At 41.5% G+C, this 26,343-nt stretch overlaps 1 protein-coding gene across 1 annotated transcript in view; it reads left to right on the top strand.

Annotated features, from left to right (window-relative positions):
- The first annotated feature begins 230 nt into the window (after positions 1–230).
- The window catches only part of LOC131228696 (subtilisin-like protease SBT2.4), a 69,607-nt gene continuing 43,494 nt past the window's right edge, over positions 231–26,343 (top strand). The window contains exons 1-2 of the mRNA XM_058224538.1: positions 231–407; positions 20,054–20,192. Coding sequence (XP_058080521.1) covers positions 262–407; positions 20,054–20,192 — 285 coding nt within the window. The 5' untranslated portion in view covers positions 231–261. The remainder of the gene's footprint in view (positions 408–20,053; positions 20,193–26,343) is intronic.

Raw genomic sequence — 26,343 nt, 5'->3', positions numbered from 1 at the left:
AATTCCATGCCGATATTCTGCAAGTCTCAGGTGATGTTTGGCGTGAGATGTCTGCTCAACTTGTACATTACTTTGCTGAAAGAAACCAGCAACGGTTAATTAGTTGAAAATGGCGTATCTCTTCACAGCTTTATTCATGCAAACCCCGTGATTAGGCCTTCCGTTACCTTTACATCGTTTAGAAGTTCTACAGCTCATCTTCAACCCCTCTCTCTCTCTCTCTCTCTCTCTCTCTCTCTCTCTCTCTCTCTCTCAGCCAACATGAAGATGAAACCACCCATTCTCCCTCTCCTCCTGGGGATTACATGGGCTTGTTTGGCAGAAGATCGAGTCATATATCTGGTGTTGATGGAAGGAGATCCTGTGGCATTTCACCAAGGTGTTCGACCTCTGGAACATGGCAAACGGTATAAACTATCATCTTCTAAGATACGTTTGGTTGCACCATATATCATGCTATGCAATTTCATGATATTTTCAACCAAAAAAAGATCGATTAAAATAATGATGAAATAATTTCGTGATATTTGATGCCACCAAACGCAGCCTTACATATAAAGTCCAACCACTCCTTGAGAGGTGGCACCTCTTTTACTGTACACGTTGCATCATGCACGCCACTCCTGACTGTCGAAAATTGTTATTATTGGATGATCCCAACCGTCCAATTGATCTCAATCCAATGAACAACTGAATATGAATTAGTTTGGACTCATTCAACGAGAGAAACCAGATGGTTAAGATCATCCGATCAGGCTGAAACTTTTGAGCTATATGCTCTATCCACAATGAGGCTGGGCCCACCATACACTTAATCCATCTTCCATGAACGGGATTAGCTGCGACCCCAGATCCAGCCAGGTGGGTGAGACCCTGACCATGTGCATATCCACGCCATCCATCCATTTTTCTAGTTTATTTCAGCTCCTGGTCCAAAAACTAAAGCAGATACAAATCTCGTCTGGAAACATGCCACAAACATTAGACCAAAATTTCTATTTAGGAACGGTTTAAAACCGTCGCAAATTTTAGACTATGCGCGTCTTCTAGAATGGGAATGGTTGAAAAGCTTTAGCAGAGAATCTGCGCCCATTTTGGAAATTATTCTTTGAAAGATGGATTATAGTGCAGCAAATCCCGTTCGCTGCGCCCATTTTGGAAATTCTTATTTGAAAGATGGATTATAGTGCAGCAAATTCCTAGAATGGGAATGGTTGAAAAGCTTTAGCAGAGAATCTGCGCCCATTTTGGAAATTATTCTTTGAAAGATGGATTATAGTGCAGCAAATCCCGTTCGCTGCGCCCATTTTGGTAATTCTTATTTGAAAGATGGATTATAGTGCAGCAAAATCCGTTCACTCATTTTACATTTAAAAACGGTTTAAAACCGTTCTAAATTAGGAAGTTGTTCCTAAAACAAAGACATAGCCGGTTCAAACAAGTGATTTTGGTGTAGCGAGAAAACAGTGGTCATTGAACGCCTTTAATTAAAAACTTTCTAGGGTTCACATTAACGTTTATTTGCCATCCAATGATGATGCTTTTATATCAAATGAACAGAAAAATATACTGGTTTTTGAGTTTGGTTAGGAGATAACTATTCTAATATATTTAAATATATTAATATATTATAAATTTATAATAATTACAAATTGTATTACCTTTTTTTTCTTATTACATTTGCATTTAATCATTAAATAAAGTGTACTTCAATGCTCTAAAATTATAATAATTGTCCCCGGTTGTGGTCCGGAACGCCTCTGCCATCAGCCAATAGCTAGTGTTCTATGCTTTGTGGGCCCACCATGATATATATGTTTCATCCATGCTGTTCATCTGTTTTTATATATCATTTTATGGTATGAGCCCAAAAATGAGGTATATCCCAATCTCAAATGGACCACATTACAGAAACAGTGTTGATTGAATGTCGACCATTAAAAACTTTTTGGGGCCCATAAAAAATTTGGATCAAGCTGATCTTTGTTTTGGTTTTTGTTTTTCCCTTCATCTAGGTCTGTATGACCTAATCAACAGATTGGATGTCAAATAAACAGTACAGTGGGCCCTAGGAGGATTTTAATGGTAGATATCCAATCACTATTGTTTTCCTGTGGTGTGGTCCACCTGAAATTTATATCCCTTTAATTTTTGGGATCAAGCCCTAAAATGATATGTAAAAATGGATGAACAGCATGGATAAAAGACATACATCATGGTGGGGCCCATAGATCACCGACCACTAGCCACCGGGCTAGTGGCAGGGGGAGTAGCCAATCTGTTTCTGTTGTGGTCCACCTAAAATTTGAAATAAGTGGGTTTTTAGGATACATCCTGAAAACGTGATAGCACAGTACTTAATGGATGCCGAGGGCGTGAGGATGGTTAAGTCAGCTCCAGGCCCTTCTATGATTGGATTTGATGGTTATATACAAAATGAGGTTCGCTAGTCCCAACGTGTGTACACACCAAGCCCGTGCTAACTTGGCACATGTGTGCAAGATCTAAGCCATTGATTAGGTGTTCCCCCGGAACATACACTCCTTCGCCCTAGAATCAATTGGGATCGTGCATCAGATTTGGCACAATCTGCAAAAGAACTATACTGTTAAAAGAATATAGGCAATGGTCCAAATTTAGATACCCAACTGATTACTCGAGTCGCATAATTAATAGGTAAGCGTATCTGGCATCTAGGCCCACCTAATGGACGAACTTATATCTTCATCCATGAGAAATACTGAACACGTGGGTATACAGCTGTGCAATACACTTGCCTAGGATTAGGAAGAATCTACAAATTGATTGCAGGAGGTTAGCAAAACTCCCGATGTATTTGATGACTTAAATATAATTGGATTCTCGCGAAAAATATAATTGGATTCTGCACAGATTTTTCGTACAACCATAAAAGTGCGGGATTTATTTCCGATTTCATTTATGATTCTTTCCAATTTTGTTTGATATTCTTTCTAAAAATTATATATATAGGTGTAAACGAGATTGAGAAGTATTTTAAAGGATTCTAAGGCTTTTTAAAAGGGTTCTAGGGTTTCTAAAAGGGTAGAGCAAGTGAGAGATTTGAGGATTGCTCAAGTTTGGTGAGTCCTTCCTCTTTGTAATTTCTGCTTTCATAGTGAAGATCTGTCTCTTTGTGCTGTGGTTTTTCCTGAAAGGGTTTTTCACATTAAATCTTTGTGTTCTCTTGTGTTTGCTTTGTGCTCTTAGATTGCTATCGTAGATCCATCTTTATGTGATTCTACAACACAATCCCCAACAAGTGCTATTAGAGCAATCGTTGGGGCATAAATATGGATCTGCAGGATTAGTATCAATGGGAAACGCTAAGTTTGATATTGAGAAGTACTCAAGAAAAAATAATATTGAGTCATGGAAGATCAAGATGATTAATCTATTAACTAATCAAGGCGAAGATAAGGCTCTTGAGAAGCGAAAATCAACTATGAATGACGAAGACTGAAATACTCTTGACATGAATACTTTAGCTTCCATCCGTTTATGTCTCACGGATAAGGTTCTCTACAATGTTTTGAGGGAGAAAACTGCAGCTAGTTTATGAGCGAAGTTAAAGGATATCTATGCGAAAAAATCTTCTGAAAATCATCTACACTTGAAGCTACAGTGGTACACCTTCAAGATGGTAGAGGGTGGAGATTTGGAGGCCCACATCAACAACTTTAATAAATTGGTTTGCAAACTGCTGGATATAGAGGAAGTGATCAAAGATGATGAACAAGCACGTATATTGTTGAATTCTCTTCCGGCATCATATGAGTCATTCAGGGACATAATGTGCATCGCAAAAAAATCCTGAGTGTCGACACCATTATCTCAGTCCTTCAAGGGAAGGCTATGATAAAGCTAAATGGTGGCATGGGGACATCTTCCGATGCACTGATTACGAGGGGCAGGAATACTGATCGAAGTACAAGATCCTTAAGACCTAGATCCAAATTCAAGGGCAAGGGTAAAGGAAAACTAAAGTACTGAAACTGTGAGATGACTGAACACATGAAAAAGGATTAAACCAATCCTAAAGCGAAGAAAGAAAACTCAGAGACTTCTTCCAAGGAAGCCAATGTTGTCACATCTGATGAAGAGATAAGTGGTGGTGATGTTCTGTCTGTGTCCATGATTGGTCACTTGCACAATAATCATAAAGATGAATGGATCCTTGACATAGGATCATCATATTACATGACTCCTCATTGGAGTTGGTTCGCCAGTTAATCGGAATGCGATGGTGGACAGGTCTTTATGGGCAATGACAATGCCTATAATATTATGGCTATTGGTATGGTGAGCATTAAGATGTTTGATGGGATGGAGCATACCTTAACTGATGTCAAACATGTTCCTAATATGAAGAAAATTTTGATTTCTTTCGGTGCACTCGAAGCTATAGGGTGCAAGTTCACCGATATTGATGGTGTCCTTAAAGTTTCAAAAGGAGCACTTGTAGTTATGAGAGCGCAAAGGCACGGAAACCTTTACAAGTCGATTGAGAACATTCGGCAGGTGGAGTGGAAACAACTGTTGCAGATTCCACGTCTGTACATGTGTGGCATGCTCGTTTAGGCCACATGAGCGAGTGGGGCATGAAGGTACTATCTAATTGTTGTTTAATTCCAGCTTTTAAGAATTCTGATCTAGATATATACAAGTATTGTATATATGGTAAACAAACTAAATTATCTTTTAAATCTGGAAAACATGTATGCAAATGAGTGCTTGATTATTTACACTGATATATGGGGGCCACCGCAAGAAGTTTCAGTTAAGGGAGTCGTCATAGTTTATTTCATTTATTTACAACTACTATTAGAAAGTTTGGGTTTACTTTATGAAACATAAATTTAAAGTTTTCACCATATTCAAACAATAGAAGGCAATTGTGGAAAAACAGTCAAGGTAAAAAATAAAGGTTTTAAAGACTGACAATGGTAGAAAATTTACTTCTACTGATTTTAATGAATATTACAAAGATGAAGGGATCATTAAGCACAACACAGTGTGCCATACACTCGAACAAAATGGTGTGGCTGAGCAGATGAATCAGACTCTCTTGGAGAGGGTCCGATGCATGTTAAGTAATGTCATGTTGGACAAGGACTTATGGACTAAGGCCATTAACATGTCTTACTATTTGGTGAACCGATCTCCTTCTACGGTAATTGAATGTAAAATCCCAAAAGAAGTATGAAGTGATCATAAGATGAACTACTCATATTTACGCATATTTGTTGTGAGGCTTACTCTCATGTATCGTCAATTAAGAGAAATAAGTTAGACCATAGAGCCAAAAAGTACATCTTTATTAGTTATGGTGTTGGTGTGAAAGGTTATAGTATTCAACAAGGTCACACGCAAGGTTATCACTAGTCGTGATGTCTAATTTGATGAAAGCTCTCTATTCCACAAGAATAATCAAGATGAGCAAGAGGAACCAGAAAGGTTGATCGTATGCATCCAAATTGACACAGATGATACTCAGGCAGAGACAGATGCACAGATAGAGATATAGGAGAAGGTGGAGCAGCTACCTATGAGAAGAAACCTACCGCGTGATCGTAGGTTACCGACAAGATACATAGATGACTCTAATATTTCATATACCCTCATTACAGATGAGGGAGACCTGTCTATACTATTCAAGAGGCTCTTAATGAGCTTGATGCAGAAAAGTGGAAGGCATCTATGGACAATGAAATGGACTCATTACACAAAAATAATACACAAGAACTTGTGAAGCTTCCAATGGGCCAAAAAGCGATCGAATGCAAGTGGTTATTTAAAAGAAAACATGACAGATACAAAGTGAGGCTGATAGCGAAGGGGTATGCTTAGAGAGAAAGAATCGACTTCAAAGAGATATTCACACCGGTGGTTAAGCAAGTATCTATCAAATTCATGTTGGCGCTGGTTGCCTAATACGATCTCGAACTGAAACAGATGGATGTCAAGACTGCATTCCTGCACGGAAAGTTGGAAAAGTAAATTTACATGAAGTAACCTGAGGGCAACGAAGTTAAAGGGGTAGAGAAAAAGGTTTGTAGGTTAATGTGGTCGTTGTACGGGTTGAAACAGTCGCCTAGGCAGTGATATAAAAAATATGATTCTTTCATGTTGAGTTAGAAATTTACTGGGAGTGAATGCAATCACAGTGTCTATTACAAGACACTGAGTGATGGAAAATTTAGCATCCTATTATTATATGTTGATGATATGCTGATCGCTAGTCATGATATGTTTGAAATCGACGTACTGAAGACTCTTATCAGGGACATTCAAGATGAAAGATCTGGGGCCTGCAAAGATAGTTTTCAGTATAAATATTCATAGAGACGGGAAGAGGAGCAGGCTTTGTTTATCACAGGCAGAATACCTTAAAAATGTGCTGATCAAGTATGAGATGGACCAGGCAAAGCCAGTGAGCATTCTCCATGTGGCTCACTTCAAGCTTTCCTCAGAACAATGTCATAAATCAAATGAGAAAAACTAGGCTATGTCTCATGTGCCTTATTCGAATGCGGTTGGTAGTTTAATGTATGTCATGGTATGTACGAAACTAGATATTTCACAGGCAATCGGTGTTTTAAGTAGGTATATGTCAAACCCCGGAAAGTAATATTGAGAAACAGTGAAATGGCTACTTCAATACATTCGAGGTACAAAAGACTACATCTTAACTTTTAAGAAGACATGAGCAAAGTTGTTAGGGTATGTGGATTCAGACTACGCAGGCAGTGTGGATTCCAGAAAGTCGACTTCAAGTTACTCATTTGTACCAGCGGATGGAGTAATTAGTTGGATGTCGAAGCTTCAGTTTGTGGTGGCTTTTTCCACAACTGAACCAGAATATATGGCAGTGATAGAAGCATTAAGAAAGGTGTCTGGTTAAGAGTCATGATAAATCAGTTGGAGCTTTAATAGGAGGTCGTGGCGATTAATTGTGATAGCGAGAGCGCTATTAATTTGGCTAAAAATTCTATTTATCACTCTCGTACTAAACACATTGATGTTTGTCACCACTTTATCTGACAGGTGCTTGAAGGAGGCATGATTCTGGAGAAGATTCACACTAGCGTGAATCCATCGGACATGCTTACCAAGATTGTTCCTACAGAGAAGTTCAAGTTATATATAACTTCTCTGAGGCTAACGATGGAGTAAAAGGAAGACGGAGTGTGCATGGGAAGCATTGATGAAGCTATGATGCGAGGTAGAAATAAGAGAAGAGGACAATGAGCTACACATTTGAAGATTGAAGACATGGTGGATATTGTTGTATTTGATGTCTCAAATCTAATCAGATTCTGTGCAGATTTTTCACGCAACTGCGAAAGTACGGGATTTATTTCCGATTTCATTTATGATTCTTTCCGATTTTGTTTGGGATTCTTTCTAAAAACTATATATATGGGTGTAAACGGGATTGAGAGGTATTCTAACACTTTCTAAAAGGGTTCTAGGGTTTCTAAAAGGGTGGAGCAAGGGAGAGATTTGAGGATTGCTCAAGTCTGGTAAGTCCTTCCTCTTTGTAATTTCTGCTTTCATAGTGAAGATCTGCCGCTTTGTGCTGTGATTTTTTCCCAAAAGGGTTTTTCACGTTAGATCTTTGTGTTCTCTTGTGTTTGTTGGTGCTCTTGGATTACTATCCTAGATACATCTCTGAGTGATTCCGCAGCACAATCCCCAGCAATTCCATCCCACAAGAAAAAAGAGTTTCCATATTTAAATGGACCATCGAAAATTCAAACAAATGGACGGAAACACCAAAAAACAGAGAATCGAAGTTTGTGCTGATTGGTTTTGAGTTGAAAAACTAGAGTGAGAAGAATAAACGTAGCCTTATATGCACATGGGCTTCTTATATTTGTTTTGCACTACTTAAAAATGGTGGCTTTTTAAATGTACACGTTACATAGATGTACGGCAGTTTAGGCTACCAAAATGCTGAAACAACTGTTGGAGTGCAATAGAATAAGTTGGAATGAGAAATTAATAGTATTAACTATTTAATTTTTTCATTTAAATTTGGACCACTAACCATTTTACTTTTAACTATATATTTCTTGATTAGTGTGATTTTGGGTATATGCTTCATCCTATTAGATGGGGATGAGGAATCATCATTTAGTAAATGGTAAAAAACAAAGCTAGGAATCTGCTCACATCTCTCTCTCTCTCTCTTCTCTCTGTGTCTGTGTGTGTGTATCGGAATGCTCAGCTGCGCACCAGTTCGTACTGAACTCCTGTCGAACTTTCTTGAGAACTCATCCTACGTGATGTGACTCCAAAATCTGAATGGCCCACGTGAAGAAGCACCTCATGAAACACCCCAAGTCCAATTTTTTACTTTGATCCAAAACTTTGGTGGGCCATGAAAAAAGAAAAATGTTTCCTCACTTGATTTGCATTTCTCTTTGCTATGGCCCACCAGAATTTTAGATTAGGATGAAAATTTGTCCCTTTGGGTTTCATGGGATTCCATATCACATGGACCATTCGGATTAGATGCCCATGACATGTGTGTAAAGGCGCACATGTGCGTAGGTGCGTAGGTGAGCATGACTCTCTCTCTCTCTCTCTCTCTCTCTCTCTCTCTCTTTCTCTCTCTCTCTCTCTATATATATATAGGTGGGTAGGCTTGATTTTTGCTTCAGGTGATTCTCATGATGGGACCAACCTATTGGAAGGATTACAGGCCGCATGCATTTAATAAGTTGGAAGTTATCCTCAAGGTGGATCGTAACTTGGGGTCTAACTGATTAAACTGAAAAGTTTAGATGTGGCATGATCTTAAGAAGTGGGAAGTACTCTACTAGGTAGATTGTGAATAGGGACTGTCCAATTCATTGGTCAAGACTGTTCAATAGGTCCTTCACATATTTCACGGTTACCATGCAATTAGCACACTAGTCTAACAAATATAGCCATTTGATCATCAATAGTTTTTAATATGGACAGTCAAGATCATTCACACAAAAATAAGCCTACTAGCCAATTTGATCCATCTATTTTTTAGACCATCGTGGAGTTAGGAATTTTTTAAAAATTATGGAGTTAAAAATGGAGTTTTTCCATTGATGATTGTTGATGCAATATTCCGTAGACCCTTCCTAGACCCTTGTGTACCTGCACATAAAACAAACAAGGAAGACCTTGGCTAATGTAGGGGACCCTCCAATGCCAAAATCAGGGATCTGGGCCTTTATAGAAAAGGTTATCAGTATCTACCTTTCACCATTGGAGGGTTCCCTCTTTATACTAGAGGGAAGATCACATCGTCAAGCGATCTTTTTTATTTGGCAGGTACATGTTGTAGTTGAATTAAAACTCCTATCATGTCGGGGGTCTTCCCGAGATCCTCGGTCCCCAAAATCTTTGGGATTCTGAACTTACCCCTTCGTGATCCTCGAAGAGATCTTCAGGCCATTTCCTTAGATAAGGTTGGACGCCAATCAGGAGTCGATAACATTGTCTGATCTATAGGTAAGGTCGGACTTCCAAGGTAACGACGCTTTAGAGGTACTCTAGCCGAGCTATCAGAGGGTCAACGTCTTTCCGTTGATAAAACCAACAAAGCATACTTGTAATGTCCTTGTAATCACTAACTTCAGTAGCCCTTAGCTTCTTCGTCTTTACGGGACTTAATAACCCTACTAAGTTGTTCTTTTGGGAAGCCCGTTGAAGGTCATGCTAACCTACAATGCACTGACCTATGGTCGTGCTGACCTATAGTTGTCCCGACTCTGACCTTAATTATACTTCGAGTAGTTTGGCCCATCGGTTCATGCTGGTTGCTGGTTTGACCTTCTCTTATGGATTGACCCATTTTTCCTATAACAGTAAGCCCCTCTTGCTTTTGAGTCGGTAGCACGGACTTGAAAAGTAGGTTGGATGTTCCTAAGTCAAATTGTTCCACTATAAATGCTGAGTATGGTGGCCAACACAGGAGTCGAGGCACGTGAGTAATCATGTATGGCATAGTCAAGGTAGCGTGTCATGGCTCGAGGCCACATGACTTGTCATGCCGCCTTTTCAGTATCAGACCAATGAGAGAGCGATGCGTGGTCATTTCTCGGTAACGGAGTCGAACAACTAGTTGGGTCACACCATGTGTCAAGACGGGGTAGTCGAGGGTGTGTCGTATGGATTGCATTAATGGGAGCATTTAAACGTCTGCCACATGGCTCTTCTATATAAGGAAACCCTAACGTGTCTTCAAAGCCCATTTGCTTCTTCCCCCTTTTCACTCACATTTTGGTTTGCTGTTTGTAAAGGCGATTTTCAGCGACCAGCTCTTGTAAAACCACCAACGACAGGACAACATTCTCCCTTCAGTGAGTCCTAATCTTCAACTCACCCCCTCCCTTCTTTCCTTTCTTCTTTATTACTGATTTTTGGCATTTTTGGGCTAATTGCCATGTCAGAATCGTTGAGTTCGTGGGAGGGGGCCTCCGATGGTGATAGTGGGGCGAGTAGTCTTCTTCCCATGTCAAACCCACCGTCGCCGTTGTTGATGATGAGTGGCGCTAATATCTGGGCGTCGCAATCATTGCGAGCACTAGAGAGGTCCCCGACAGAATGGCCGGTTAGGGCAGAGCGTGATCTGCCTGTCGAAGGGGAGTTGGATGAATCCCCCAAGGGGGAGGATGAGGAAGAGGAGAGAGGTCTCGTGAGATCAACTCTTAAGGAGGCCAATTTAGCTCGGATTAGGTTGGGATACCATATACTCGAGTTTGTAATCCTCCGAGTTCCTTTGTCGGATGAACTTCCCACCCATCCTCCATAGGGAGCAGTTGTCATTTTCCAGGTCGCCCTTCAGTGCGGCCTGAGGTTCCCTCTGCAAAATATAGTAAGACGGGTGCTAGCTTGTTAGGAGTTGGCCCGAGGCAGTTAATCCCCAATGCGTGGAGGGCATTGATTGGCTGCTTCATCCTTTAGTTCGAACTTACTGTTAACGAATTCCTCCATATATACCAATTGAAGCCCAACCGTTTTCATAAAGGCCGGTACTATCTCTTTGCTTGGAGGGAGACCAGAGGGGGTATGGTCACAGACGTCCTAACCTCCAATAAAAATTGGAAGGATAGATGGTTCTAGGCTTCTAGTAGTTGGGAAGTGCCGGGATTGACCCTGCATCGTGGTTTGGTCCCCACCGCATTCACTGTAGCTCTTTTTCATCATTTCTCGATTGGTCGATCTCTAGCATTCTCAATTGTTTGTGCATGCTTTCTTTGATGCAGCTATTCCCAAACATCCTTCCATACTCAAGGTTAAATCTCTTGCTTGGATTCCGGGAGCGAGGTCGTTAGGAGAAGAAAGCAGATCTTGGAGATGACTTTTTCAACCAGAGCTCTTGCTTAAGTCGGGTCTTAATACGGAGCTTATAGGTAAGAGCTTTAGCCCACCTTAAAACTTAGAAATTTTATGAGTTTGTGCTAAATCACTATTTGTTCTAACTAATGTAGAAATGCCTGAAGCTTGTCCCTTGCTAAAGCCCATTTCGAAGCGCAAGGCGCCTCTCCCCGAGGAGACAGCGCCAAAGAAGAAGACGAATAAGACAAAAACGACCTCCAAAAGCAAAGGGAGAGTTGGTCCTTCATCTCCCATTGTCGTGGAGATTGATGATGAGGCGACGGTTACTGAGCCTACCCCTGTTGTTGTTGAAGCGATGGTCAAGGCGACTGTTTGCAAGGAGGCTCATCCCACAGAGAGTCGGGGAGTTGCTGAGCCTTCTATCGAGGCTCAACTTATAGAGGCCCGGGAGGTCGTCGGGCCTTCTGCTGGGCCTTCTTAGGCTCGGGAGAAGGGGCAACGTCCTTTCAGGACAATGCGTGGAGTCATTGAGGAACTTTTTCCTTAGGTAGAATGGCATATACCCAATACTGAATTCTTCGCCATGTTGGATTCTTCATCAGACGCGATCCTTGCGTCAATGACGAAAAGCTTTTTTAGAGTGAGTCGATCCTCTAAATACTTGTTGTTTTCTCTTTCTATGTTCGACTCCTGACATCTTCTCTTATTCCTTTGACAATTTTCCCCTTGTCTATTGAGGGTATACTACGAGATTATACGCTTGCGGGAGGAGGTGTGGGAGAACGAGAATAAACTTCCGTAGAAGGGAGATGAAGCCGAACAGTTCTGCATTGCCACCGAGGAATCTCATGATGCGGCTGTTGCGGCTGATCAAGCCCGCTATGCCTTGGAGGCTCGAGCTACAGACCTGACAGCTGAGTTAGAGGCAACAAAGAAGCTTCTTGCTGAGGCTTCCGATAGCTCAGTTCGATGGGAGGCCGACAACGCAGAGTTGAAGGCAAAGCTTAAGGAGGCTGAAGTAGAGGCCCAGGCGGCTATTTCCTCAGCTCAAGTGGCCGCTATTAAGGAATTCAAGTCTTTCGAAGAGTATTTGGAAGACAGGGATGCCTTATATCGGATGGCGTTCGAGAAGTGCATTGAAGAGGTTAAGGAAGTCTATCCATATCTAGACCTCTCTAGCTTTGAGGACGCTAGCTCTGAATTCGAGGCCCCTACTGAAGACGTGCCTTCCGAGTAGCTTCTGAAGCTTAAGGACAAGCCCCTTCTATTTCTTTTGTTTTTTGGACTTAGTGTAATACACTCCTCAGAGCTTTATCAATACAATCCGAATTTTCTCTTTTACCATAACGTTTGTATGCAAAATTTTCTAAGTAGATAGGTTAGATTCTGGAAAGACGATCGGTCCGTCGAAACCTCAGTTGTAGTAGTCGTTGGGAGTTTTCTCCTTCTTTTAGGATCCAATCAGTCAACTAGTTTTTTTTTTCCTTTATAATAGGGAGAACCCTTAGTAGTATTCTACTTACTATGTATGTAAGCGCTAGTAGTGTGGAACCTAACCTCCACTTGGGGGGTCAACACATTGGTAGGGGTTATTCTTCCCAGTCATCTTGGGAAGACCTTTGTAGATTTTTTCGACAAATGGTCATTTACAGGCACGAAAGTAGGAAACAAACTGCTGGATTTCATTGCACTAACTTGAACGCGACTAGTACACAGTAAACTTTGCAATTGATGTGGATCGGTTCCTTAGAAATGGTAAATCTTGAGATGTTTAGCATTCCATGGGTGAGGTAGGAGCTGACCTTCCAGATCTTCAAGTCGGTACGATCCAGGTTGGCTTATACTTGTCACTACATAAGGTCCTTCCCAGTCAGGGCCCAAGGTTCCCGAGCCAAGTTCCTTGGTATTTTAGCAGGTTCTTTGAAGAACTAAGTCCCCAACATGAAACCTACTAACTCTTACCTTGGCGTTGTAGAAATGAGCTACTTGCTGTTGTCAGATTGCAGTCCTGATCCAAGCTTGTTCTCTTCTTTCCTTGAGAAGGTCAAGATCCAGTGCCATTAGCTCAAAATTCTGTTGTTCGTCAAAGGATCCGATCTAAGCAGTTAGGAGCCCGATTTCGACTAGAGTGACGACTTCAACTCCGAAGGCTAAGGATAAAGGGGTTTCCCCAATGGCTTGGCGAGCTGTTGTTTGGTATGCCTAAAGAACATTAGTGAGTTCTTTTGCCCATGCTCCATTGACTTTTTTGAGCTTGGTCTAGAGATGATGTTTGATGATTTTTTTGACTGTCTCGACCTGTCCATTAGCCTGTGGGTGCCATGACGATCAGTAAACATTCTGAATCTTGAGGTTTTCACACATTCTTCGGAATTGCTTGTTGTCAAACTGCTTCCCGTTATCAGAAACGATCGTGCAAGGAATCCCAAACCTACATACGATGTTTTTCCATACGAAATCCGTTATCTTCTGCTCGATAATCTTTGTCAGAGGCTCGACTTCAGCCCACTTTGTAAATAGTCGACCACAACTACTACAAACTTAGTCTGGCCTTTGCCGGTCGGGAGGGGACTGATGATGTAGATGCCCCATTGGGCGAATGGCCATGGCCCGGCCATAGGAGTCAATTCTTTGGGAAGTTGCCGAGGTATGTTTACAAAGTGTTGGCACTTATCACACTTCCAGGTATACTGCTAAGCATCAGCCTGGATGGTCGGCCAATAGTACCCCTGTCGAATGACCTAATAGGATAAGGCTCAACCACCAGAATGGTTCCCACAAATACTTTCATGGGTTTTCCTTAGGACATACTCTACTTCATCTGGTCAGAGACATCTGAGATAAGGGATATAGAACCCTTTTTTATATAAGATGTCGTTGACCATGGTGTAGCGAGCTACCCTGGTCCATAGCTTGCGCACTTCCGTCCGATCTTAAAGTAACTTATCTTCCTTCAGGAAATCGATAATTGGATCCATCCAAATTGGTTCCGAGCTTATCAAAAGAGGTATGGCGAGGTCGGATTCGCTAATGCTCGGTTTAGTGAGGAATTCAGTCGGAATTGATCTTGGGATATCATTTTACACCGCGATAGCCAATTTCACTAACATATCAACCTTGAAGTTCTCTGCTCGGGGGATCAAGCCGACAATGCACTTCTGGAACCCGCCGATTAGTTTTTTAACCTTCAATAGATATGTTTTCATGTGTTCCTTATTAGCTAGGTATTCCTCGATTATTTGATTGACGAGCAGTTGTGAATCGCTGAAAACTTTAAGGTGTTGGGCTCCCATGATGGCCGCTAACCTAAGTCCGGCGAGTAAAGCTTCATATTCTACTGCATTGTTGGAGGCTAGGAATCCAAATATTAAGGAAATTTGAATATATATACGATCTAGAGTCTGTAAGACTATCCCGGTCCCACTAGTTTTAGAGTTGGATGAGCCATCAACATATAATGTCCACCTCGGCAGGGTGGGATGAGCCTAATAACCGAGTGTTGGCTCAGGAGGAACGTTACGAACAAGTTCTAGTCTGGATTGAACATTCAGGTCAGACTAAATGGTCGGATCAGAGCTCGGACTGATGGCTCGGCTCGGAACCTTGTTCATACGTTGGGGTGAGTTCGATAATAAAGTCAGCCACCGCTTGACCCTTAATAGCTGTTGGGGTTGATACTTGATGTCAAACACAATTAGTTTGATCTCCCACTTGGTCAGCCTTCCTGAAGCTTCAGGTTTCTACAACACTTGGCGAAGAGGTTGATTAGTTGGGACGATGATGGTGTGGGCCTGAAAGTATGGTCGTAATTGATGAGAGGAAACAACCAATACCAAAGCCAATTTTTCTAAGTCTAGATACCTTGTTTTGGCTAAGACCAAGGTCTTGTTAATGTAGTACACGTTCCATTCGTGTTCCCTAATCGAGGCCGAGCTGATTGCTGCATTTGAAACAGCTAAATACCATAACAACGGTCTCCTTACTCAGGTTTGGAGAGCAACGGTGGCGACCTTAAGTATCGCTTGAGTTCTTGAAAAGTCATCTCGCATCTTCCCTTTCAATTGTTTAAAGAAGGGGAGGCACTTATCTGTAGCCCGAGATATGAAGCGATTGAGAGCGGCGATCCTTCCTATAAGGTGTTGGACATCTTTAGTCATTTTTGGTGAATTCATGTCGAGTAAAGCTTCGATCTTTTCAGGATTTTCTTCAATTCTTCAATGACTGACTAAGAAGCCAAGGAATTTTCCCAAGCTAACCCCGAAAGCACATTTATTTGGGTTTAGCTTCATCTGATATTCCCGAAGAACCCAGGAACATCTCCTCGAGATCGGATACATGATCTGTGGCTTTAATGCTCTTGACTAGCATATCATCCACGTAGACTTCCTTCACCTGCCCGATCTGGCAGGTGAACATCTTGTTGATGAGCTGCTGACAAGTAGCTCCTGCATTTTTCAATCCAAAGGGCATTACTCAGTAATAGTAAAGACCCTTGTCAGTGACAAAGGTTATTTTTGACTTATCATGTGGATGCATTACGATCTGATCATAGCTAGAATAAGCATCTATAAAACTCAGTAGCTCGTGCCCTACCGTACTATCGACAAGCTGATCAATTCGGGGAAGAGGGAAACTATCTTTGGCGCAGACTTTGTTCAGGTTAGTGTAATCAACACAAACCCGCCATTTCCCATTAGACTTTCTAACCAAAACAACGTTGGCTATCTAGTCTAGATAGTAAATTTCTTCGATAAACCCAACTTTAAGGAGCTTGTCAACTTCCTCTCCAATCATTGTGTATCATTCAGAGTTGAGCGGTCTGCACTTCTGTCGAATTGGTCGGTGATCAAGGTCAACATTCAGTCGATGAATAATAACCGGCCATATCTTCATGGGACCATGCGAAGATGTCTGCATATTGTCAAAGGAGGTTCACAACCTTGTCCCATAGTAGAGATGTCAGAGACGACCCGATCTGGACTGTTCTAAATGGATCAGAGCTGTTGAATGGAATGGGAATGAGGTCCTCCACGGGACAACCCCTCTCTCCAGAATCTTCTCGGGCGTCTAGGGAAGTAATGGTCATCTTCCGATGCAAAGATCTTAGCACCATAGTGTAGCATTGCTGAACTTCATGTTGGTCTCCTCTGACCAACCTGACGCCCTGCTCAGTCGAAAATTTTATTGTTAAGTGATAGGTCAAGACTACAGCTCGCGGGGTGTTGAGGGAGGGTCGGCCAAGGATTGCATTGTAGACAGACGGGCAGTCCACCACCAAAAAGTCGATCATCGTAGTCACTTGGTTCTATCTTTCTCCGGCGGTGAACGAGAGTTGCATTAATCCTTCGGGTATGACTTTACCTCCTGAGAATCTGAGCAAATGAGTTTTGACGCTTGAAGTCGAGGCCGACCGACTCCCATCTTATCGAACGCCTGTGTGAAGAGGATGTTGGCAGAGGATTCGATATGCACGAGGATTCGGAATACCTTGCGGTTGGATATGGTCATGGTGACCACAAGCGCAAAGTCGTGCGGATGGTGGACTCCTTGGGCATCCTCTTTGGTGAAGATCAAGCCGCAGGTTTCTATTTTTTGTTCTTTTGAAGGCCTACTGTGGTAAGGATTTCTCATTCTGAGTTAGGGTGACTGATGCTCCTTGCGTGGGCTCTCCCAGCTCGGTTCGAATCTCCTCCACTGGCAGGACCTCTGAAGATGGTGCAAATTTTTCTTATTAGTTCATTGTTGATCGGTTGTTCATCTTTTGAAGTAACCCGATCTCCTCTCTGACTGACGTATTCTCCAAGGTGCCCGCTGAGGATGAGCGCTTCGATCTCCTGCTTGAGGTTGAAACAATCACTTGTTGAATGGCCGTAGTCTCGATGAAAATAGCAGTATTTATTTTTACTCCTTTTGCCAGGATCGGATTTCATATTGTTTGGCCATTTAAGGATGCGTTTGTCCTGAATCTCCATCAAAACTTGTTCGGGTGTCTTATTAAGGGGAGCGTATGACTTGAACTTACTGTCAGGCCTCTTATTCGGACGCTGATTATCTCGTGATTGGTCGTCCTTCCTTTTCTTGCTCCCACTAGCCGAGTTGGGCTCTACCTTCGGTTGTTATTCTTTGGTCGTCGTTCCTTTATTCTAGACGGCCTTTCTTAGGGTAGAGGCTTCCTCGGCATTAGAATATTTTTACGACCTGTTCAGTAGGTCGGCCATTGTCATCAGCGGGTTCTTATCCAACGAGAAGATAAACTTAGGGTCCCTTAATTCTCCCATTATTGTGGTCAGAACAAGTTCCTCGGAGTGTTTCCGTACTTGCATCACTTCAAGATTGAAGTGTTTGATGTAATCTTTCAATAGCTCTCCTTCTTTTTGGACGATGTGGAGAAAGTGGGAGGCCGATTTGAGTCTTTCCTTCCCCCCGATAAAGTTCGTGATGAAAACTTGACCAAGCTGAGAGAACAAGCTAATGGCGTTTGGCTTTAGCTGTCTGAACCATAGTCGGGCAGCTAAAGTAAGTGTCAGTGAAAACGCTCAGCACATCACTGCAGAAGATGCGTTGTAGAGCTCCATCCAAACCCTGAATGATTCCAGATGCTTGGATGGGTCGGTAGTTCCCGAGAATGGAGTGATTTGTGGCATATCGAACCTATCCGGCAACTGCGCCTACATAATGTGAGCAGTAAATAGAGGCTCAGTTTCCTCCATTATTACCTCCATGGGGGTTGGAGCATTTGCATGGTAGGCTTGTCGTATGTCCCCAATTTGACCACACAAGTCTTTTAGTTCAACTTCACATGGTTCGCCGCTCTCGGCCATGGTTTCGACAGAGGCTTTGCCATGTTTCTTTCGGTCCAACTCATGGCGTAGGTTGGAAGCGAGCAGAGCCGTGGTCCTAAAAACGTGGGAAGGGGCTGGCCTAGCCGATTCGAGCTGTCGGCTTCTTTGAGAGGTGGCAGGCACGTTGGAGGGCTGAAGAGGATCGTGGACCACTTGCTCAGCTTCCTGGGTAGTCATCTGTACATGTCGGGGCTGTAGTTATTCTAGTAACTGCCTCATAGAATTCATGTTATTATTCAGCATTTCAACTTGTTGCTCAAGGGAGTTCAGCCACCCTCTTCTATTGCGAGATCGTTGAGCTTGCCTTGTAAGACTAAAGTCAGGTTGCTCTTGGGAGGTGGAGTCTCGATGACTGTCAAGCTGATCCGGTGGCGTAAGATCAGGCGCAACAGGGGAGACTCGGGCTTTCCTCTTCCCTCTAGCCATCGTAGTTATATGGTAAAGTAGGAAATGACTTTGATGTCGATTCCCACAGATAGTGCCAAACTAATGATGCAGTTTTCCGGTAGACCCTTCTTAGACCCTTGTGTACCTGCACATAAAACAAATAAGAATGACCCTGGCTACTGCGGGGGACCCTCCGATGCCAAAGTCAGGGATCTGGGTCTTTATAGAAAAGGTCTAAGTAGAAAAGGTTATCAGTGTCTACCTCTCACCATTGGAGGGTTCCCTATTTATACTAGAGGGAAGATCACATTGTCGAGCGATCTTTTCTGTTTGGCAAGTACGTGTTGTAGTTGAATTAGAGCTCCTACCATGTCAGGGGTCTTCCCGAGATCCTCGGTCCTCGAAATCTTTGGGATTTTGAACTTATCCCTTCGTGATCCTCGAATAGATCTTCGAGTCATTTCCTTAGATAAGGTTGGACACTAATCGGGAATCAATAACATTGTCCAACTTATAGCTAAGGTCAGACTTCCGATGTAACGGCGCCATAGAGGTACTCCAGCCGAGCTATCAAAGGGTCAGCGTCGTTCCATTGATAAAACCGACAAAGCATGCTTGTGATGTCCTTGTGATCACTAACTTCAGTAGCCCTTAACTTCTTCATTTTTGCGAGACTTAATAACCCTCCTAAGTTGTTCTTTTGGGAAGCCTGTTGAAGGTCATGCTAACCTACAATGTGTCAACCTATGGTCGTACTGGCATATAGTTGTCCCGACTCTGACCTTAATTATTCTTCGAGTAGTTTGGCCCATTGGTACTTGATAGTTGTTGGTTCGACCTTCTCTTATGGATCAGCCCATTTTTCCTATAACAATGATCATGACATAGTATGAACAATCCAATATATTATCAAGCGTATCAGTGTAAATTTATCATGCTTATTAGTGCAAATTTCTTAAGGTAAGAAAGTATTGAAAAATATTTTACATCATCATATCTCTGCTTATATTTATTTTTTATTTGAAAAAAATCCGGACATGCATTGATTTATGAAGTAAATAACAAACTGCGTACTTTATGTTTTTCTCATATTTTTTACTGGATACATGGTACGTATGGATCCAATATTAAAACTATGCAACTGTAATGGCTATAAAAGTCTCACTGCGAATTGGACTATGATAAACTAAGAGGTGATTGAAACGCATGCTTGAGAGATCGGCCCTGCCCCAAAATCATGCCGGTCCGCTCATCAGGTGGACTAGACAAATGAGAAAAATGGATGGTTACAAAGCAGATGAGCTGCAGACCATGCTTCAATGACCAAAATGCCTTTGTTGTTGAACCATGGCACATCCACAGAAGGACCCGACAGATAAGTGGCCGAGAAATCACGTACATGCCTCTTCAATCTATCCAACATGAGTAGATGTAAAAAAAAACAAATATAGTCCTGAGATGTTTTTTTTTTTTTTTAGTTGCAAAGCATATGCAAAGCGATTGGTGGAATCTCATGATAAGGTACTGGAGAGCAATCTAGAGGTTGGGAGTTTTAAGAAGCTTTATAGCTATACCCACATCGTTAATGGATTTGCAGTCCATGCCACTCCTTCTCAGGTGAGTTGATCTCTCTTCCGCTCTATGCTCTACTAAGATAAAGATCATTTCTTGTCTCGTGGGTCCACCCAATCTGGGTATGGGGTCCTGCGTGGAATGGTAATGGGACAAAAGCTAAAGTTTTAAAAATCGGAATTTGTGAGATTTTGAGCCGAGTCTCAGGGAAGCTTGCTGCCTGGCATGACTATGTGACGCAGGGATGAATTTGATGAGGTCGATCATCGTCTTCCTCAAGGATAACTACTCCGAATCCAGGGAGCTTCTTTGGACTCCTCACAGAGACTTCTCGAATCCACAAGAAGAAAAAAAAAAAAAGCAAGAAAAATATATATAAATTTTATAAAATTCGTAATTTGATTGATGAATGAAATAAATAAGTTGACAACCCTTTAAATAGGGATACTAAGCAATGAGAGAAATTTCAGAATCTAACTACAACTAAAACTCCTAGAATTCAACACTTACTATAAATCGTAAAGTTACTACGTATAAACGAGCCGTGATGTCTACTAGTGTGCAAGGTTTTCGGCCAAAATTAGTGTCTGATTTGGTTTCATCATGCTATTCTCCTAATTATTGTAAGCACTTTTCACGTTGGGCACAACTCCTAAAGCCCAATGGATGAAAAGTTATAATCAAACTAAAACTCACTATTTATGGTAATAATGAAATGGGTGGCTAAAGTAGCTGGTACTATTCCAAAATCATATATTTTAGGTCCGATAACTCATTCTGCCCCGCCAAATATGCTAGATTTAAGGTCTCACAGTCTGAATAACTTCTGTCGTCAATCAGGCCTTTTTTTATCTATCTTGACCATGAAACTGTCCGGGGCCCACTCTACATCACTAGGCCAGGTTTTGTCATGCAGTCCCTGTGACTCCACTGAGTCACAAGTCCAGTCAAAAGGGATTTTTAAAAGGTAAATAGAACAAAATAAATATATTTCAAATTTCTTTTATCTAAAAGCTACTTAAATATTAAAGATTTATTAAAACACCTAAACTGCATGAAATGTTTTGAAAAAAAAAAAAGCCTCAAATTACTCTTGTTAACCTTTTTGTTCACTTTCACATTGTGACGATTTTACCGTCAGAACCTATTTTCGTTGCTACAAGTCCAACCCAATCCTCGTGGCTGTTTGGCCTTAACTTATAGCAACTGCAAAATTAAGGGAGCCGATTGCCCGTGACCCCTCTGTGCCAGGAGCTCTGAGATCCACTCCGTCCATCTGTTTTGAAAGACGACAATAGGATAGGATTCTAAAAAAATAATGCAGATCAAAAAATCATGTGGGCCATACACAAAAAACAGTGGGGATTGAACGCCTAGCTGTGCTAGAAGTTTTATATAAGGATAATATTTGTTCCTATAGTTCATCTGAGTGTTAATAATTATATGAACAGTTTGGATGGTATGAAAACATCATAGCCAGCTCCAGGAAGGTTTCAACAGTGGACGTTGTTGTTCCCACTGTTTTGTTGGTGTGGCCTACATGAGATTTTTTATCTGGCTGATATTAAGAATAACGTACTATCGTAGTCATTTAAAACAGATGGACGGAGTGGATTTCCCACGAACATCTCTGTGGACCCCACAGCCCCGGAGCACAGAGATCGTCTGCTTGGGTCAAAGGCAATCCGCTCCCCAGTGTTTCCCGTGGCATGGCCCACTTTAAGTCCTGGATCTGCTTCATTTTTGGAGCATACCTTAACATGATATGGCGGACAGATGGATGGATGGACTAGATCGAGATGTCGCATAGTCATTGTGGTAGGCCCGTAGTACTATAGGCGGGGGTTATTCTAAATGCGTTCGCTCGGCTTCTCCAGAGATGAGCCCATGTACAAAGCCACACGTTTGCCATCATGGCACGTAAGTCCAACATCCTATCCTTCCATTAGAAAGAAACCACTATTTGATGCCTTTAGCCCATGAATTAGGTTGATCCACTTGTTTTGGTTACCAAAACAAATCTATAGCTCTAAAATACTTGGCTGAAGTTTTCTAACCCATCCACCTATTTTCAATATTGGGGCCCACCTTTTTAGTGGACCATATCAACTTTAGGGAAAACATCGTCTGGACAACCAGTGGATGGATTTGATGCAAACCTATGTGCCATGATGGTACGTATGGAGGCATACCGTTCCAACATGAGAGAAATCTTTGATTTAGTGGTTGCTTTAAGCAAAGTTTGTAGAAACGGAAATGAATGCAAGAGATGAGGGGTCAGCTGCTAAGGAAAAAGGCGCAAACTTATATATATGATTAATTAATTAATTAACTAACTAAACATGTTTAGAGCATATTTAATACGTTGAATTACGTGGTATTGAATTGCATTTGGAGAAATATAAATTTCTTTATAGATTTTCATGTGATTATGTAGTAGATTCTATCATGACATTGGCAATAATAGCATCACCAACTATAATATCTCTAAGCAACCAATATAATACGCCCACCAACTTATCATTCACAACTACATGTATACACCAACCCTGGGCTGGCAAGCTGATCAAGTTGGACCGAATCAAATCCACCAGACCCTAAACTTCAATCCTAACCCTAAGCCTTATTAGAGCCCTAGAACCCAGTTAACCTATCTACCTCATTGAGTCAACCCACCTAGTCAAATCAAGCACAAAACCAACCCAAAGTCAACTCAAGACTAAGTCTAAGACCAAAGGCCTATAAAAAAAAAAAAAATCAAAACTGCAGCAAACTTGGCCTCAAAGAAACTAGAGCTCCCACACACTGGGGGGTACACACCTACAAAGCAGGTGGATTGTTGTGGCTTGGGCGGCACCTTAGCCATCATCTACCATGTGACAGTTCCCTTGCCTTGGCAAGGGAGGTGGCATATTGGATTTCTCTTAGTTCAGGGTACAATTGTGTGGAGAAGTGAAAATGCTCCAGTACCCCTCTTTGTGGCCAAAATCATCATTTAATCAATCAATCCAATTGCCCAGATTATGCCACATGCCGATCTTGAATCTCATCCTTTCATTCCCTTTTCAACCCTAGACCTCCCACAAATTACAGAAAAATCAGATTTGGGAGCTATAAATAATCACCTCCCTTTCTCATTTTAACACACCTCTCCACCTAGAAAGTCCCACACACTCAAAAATCCCTTAACTTCTCATCTTCCATCCCTCCGCTAAAGAGGAGTAAAAGTATGAAGAAAGGAGTCCAACCTAGGTCTACCCTAATCCAGCCAAGTCTTTAGCTACCGGTGCTACGAAGACCCCAATCTGAGCTACTCAACCTGATCCTTGCGAAACAATCATTCATCCTACCATTTAACTCTCAGTCAACTTCATCTATCCTTGCATAAGCTGCATGCAATACATATTCCCTTCTTAACTCCCTGCTTGCCTCCATCCATAGCATTACATTCATAGTATTGTGCACCCAATCTATTCAAGCATACGCTTTGTTGCTTGCTGAGTTAATCAGACCATGGCCATTAGAAACTTGGATTGATTGGCTATTTCTTTGATAAGTAGGAGAGTCAAGGTGGATTTATCCAACCTAAGTTATAGCTTGTCATATGCATTGCATCCAACATGGCATTTCACACACAACATTATATAACTCCACATATGTAGCATTGCATACATAACACTCAACACCCAATTCGTTTAAATGTATGCTCTAAGGCTTGCCGAAGTAATCGGACCCTGCCCATCAGAAATTTGGACTGGTTGGTTATTGTGAACACTCGAGGAAACTTTCTCCTGAATTGCCCACTAGGCGTCCGGGTCGAACCATCTGATGGTTGCACGAGTTTTGTGTGTGTGTGCGCGTGCGCGTAGTGATAGATATAAAATTAGAATTTACTAAAATTTCTAATGTGACAGGATTTGGATACCCAGCAAGTCACAGAGCATAAGTCTTTCATAAACCTAGAATATTGCATACTCAGTTGATATGGGTGATAGCATTGAAAGGCCCAGATCCAAAGTCTATCCAGATATAGTGAAACCCATAGCTAAGACCTCCATACCCAAACCTCGCGAGAGAGATTGGGAAGAGAGGTTAATGATTTTAAGTGCTTGGTTGATACGAGCAATAGCATATGAAGGCCCCATATCTGAAGTCTATTCGGATCTAGTAGAACTCATAGTTAAGACCTCCATACCTGAACTTTCCGAAGGGATTATTAAGAAGAGAAGCTAATAATTATACTTATATCATTCGTAGCCCCTCATGCAACATACTCGTATCCTCGGACACTGAGCACCAAGAGTTGTGTACTTTGTTTGTAATAACTCAGTATGGTTTTAGGTTGTACACTACCTTTCACAAGTCGATAGAATGGCTCAACTGAGCACTGTTTTAAACTTGCACTAACCAAAATAAAGGCTCCATAATCCACGATAGGCTAGAATCCATGGATTTGCCTTAAGATCAGAAAGTCGAAGAATTTCCAACTCGAGTGACTCCTAGTTCGGCCTATGTCATGAATTCTAGGTAAGGGCCTCGGTTAAATAAAATGAAGAGGTTACATGCCCTTTTACTGCCCATTTGAAACATTCTATCTACTTTACTAGGATGTACACTATGAAAAGGAATTTAAGGAACTTTCATTAAAATACTAATATATGTCTAAACTATAAAAGATAAACTGAAAACAGAATGAGAACGATAGAAAAGAGATTTTCCGATAGAAGTATGTAAAAGAAAAAGAACACAAAGTTTTTGGTCATCCTTTAAGTCACGTATTCTGATACAGAAGATCCTCAAGAGAGGCAACTATAGAGCATACTTTACATGATGTTAGAGAAGAACTTACAACCTTAGGTGCTCAAAGCAATGGGGTCGGAATATATAGACTAGAAAAGAATATATCAAGAATACAGGGTTGGCTTTGAAATTAAAATAGAACATAATAGATCAAAGAGAAATCTAGAGAATAAAATCCTTTAAATCTAGAGAATAAAATCCTTTGTCTCAAACTCTTTGCTTCAAGCTAATTTTCTTCTCCCTATCCCTCGAGGCTCTCCCTAACCATCACAAGTTGTGAGGGTGGAGTCTCTTTTATAAGTAATTGGAGAGCAACACGTAAGGCTGAATGGATAAGATTAGGCAGGTTCGATTCTCACGAGCTTGGTGCTTTGGCATCCATGCTAGGCTTGAGCAAACCTAACCATTACTGAAGAGACAAGAGCAACCGAGCCTAAGACTGCTGAAGAGATAACACCAACCAAGCCTAAGACGGAGCCCGTGTGGGGAGCCAGTGCATGAAACCCACAACTAGGGGAGCCTAGGCTGGTTTTATGCAAAGTCGGCCTTGGCAGCGTCACTTTTGTCCAAAGCCAGTGCCGGCACCTAGCAAAGTCGACACTTGGCTGCTTAACCTGGACCATTGGTTTCCTTCCTATATATGGTGATTTTAGTTACTGAGATTGAGGGTCCACCAAACTTACAAAGCCACGTGGTCATGTTTTGATTGTGGGGTGTCTACAACTATCGCTTTGGGAAGTGAGAGAATCATTGTGGATTTATCTAACTTAAGCTATAGCTTGTCATAGGCATTGCATTTAACACAACATTATACACATTTGCACATTTATATGATACAAGAGCTAACTTCGATTCTTAATAGTTCAGTTAATCCTGTGAAGTAGAAACCATACCTACGTACAGGCGGAGAGGATGCCTAACACCTTCCCTTTTTGTTACCATTGTCCTTTACCCAAGCCTTTGGTCGCAGATCAATGAGTCATTTTAGGGTTATGATCCTTCAAATTCTCACTCCTAATGTTTCTACATGGTCTAACCAATTGTGAGAACGAAATAATTGGCTAGTGGCAACTTTAGTCAAAGATAACACCCCCCCTTACACCAACAAAAAGCCTTTGAAAAGACATAAATGAACGCGATCAGCCCGTGATCCAACATCGTCCATTTTACAAATTTTAATAAACCATTCTCATGAAAAAAAAAAAAAAAGTTTATAATCATATTCATGAAACTTCTCTAATGACAGAAAATTCTTCTGCATGTCCAATACGTGTTGCACACTAAAACTATATATGTGATACCATTAAATATAGTGACTTTGATATCTCCAATCCCCTTAATTTTATGTGTTATCATCACCCATGTACACTATGCCACCACCACATAATTTATATGT

The sequence above is a fragment of the Magnolia sinica genome, chromosome 16 (assembly GCF_029962835.1).
Source record: "Magnolia sinica isolate HGM2019 chromosome 16, MsV1, whole genome shotgun sequence".
Taxonomy (NCBI): domain Eukaryota; kingdom Viridiplantae; phylum Streptophyta; class Magnoliopsida; order Magnoliales; family Magnoliaceae; genus Magnolia; species Magnolia sinica.
The sequence above is the reverse complement of the archived record's forward strand: the minus strand, read 5'-3'. Positions and strand labels throughout refer to the sequence as shown.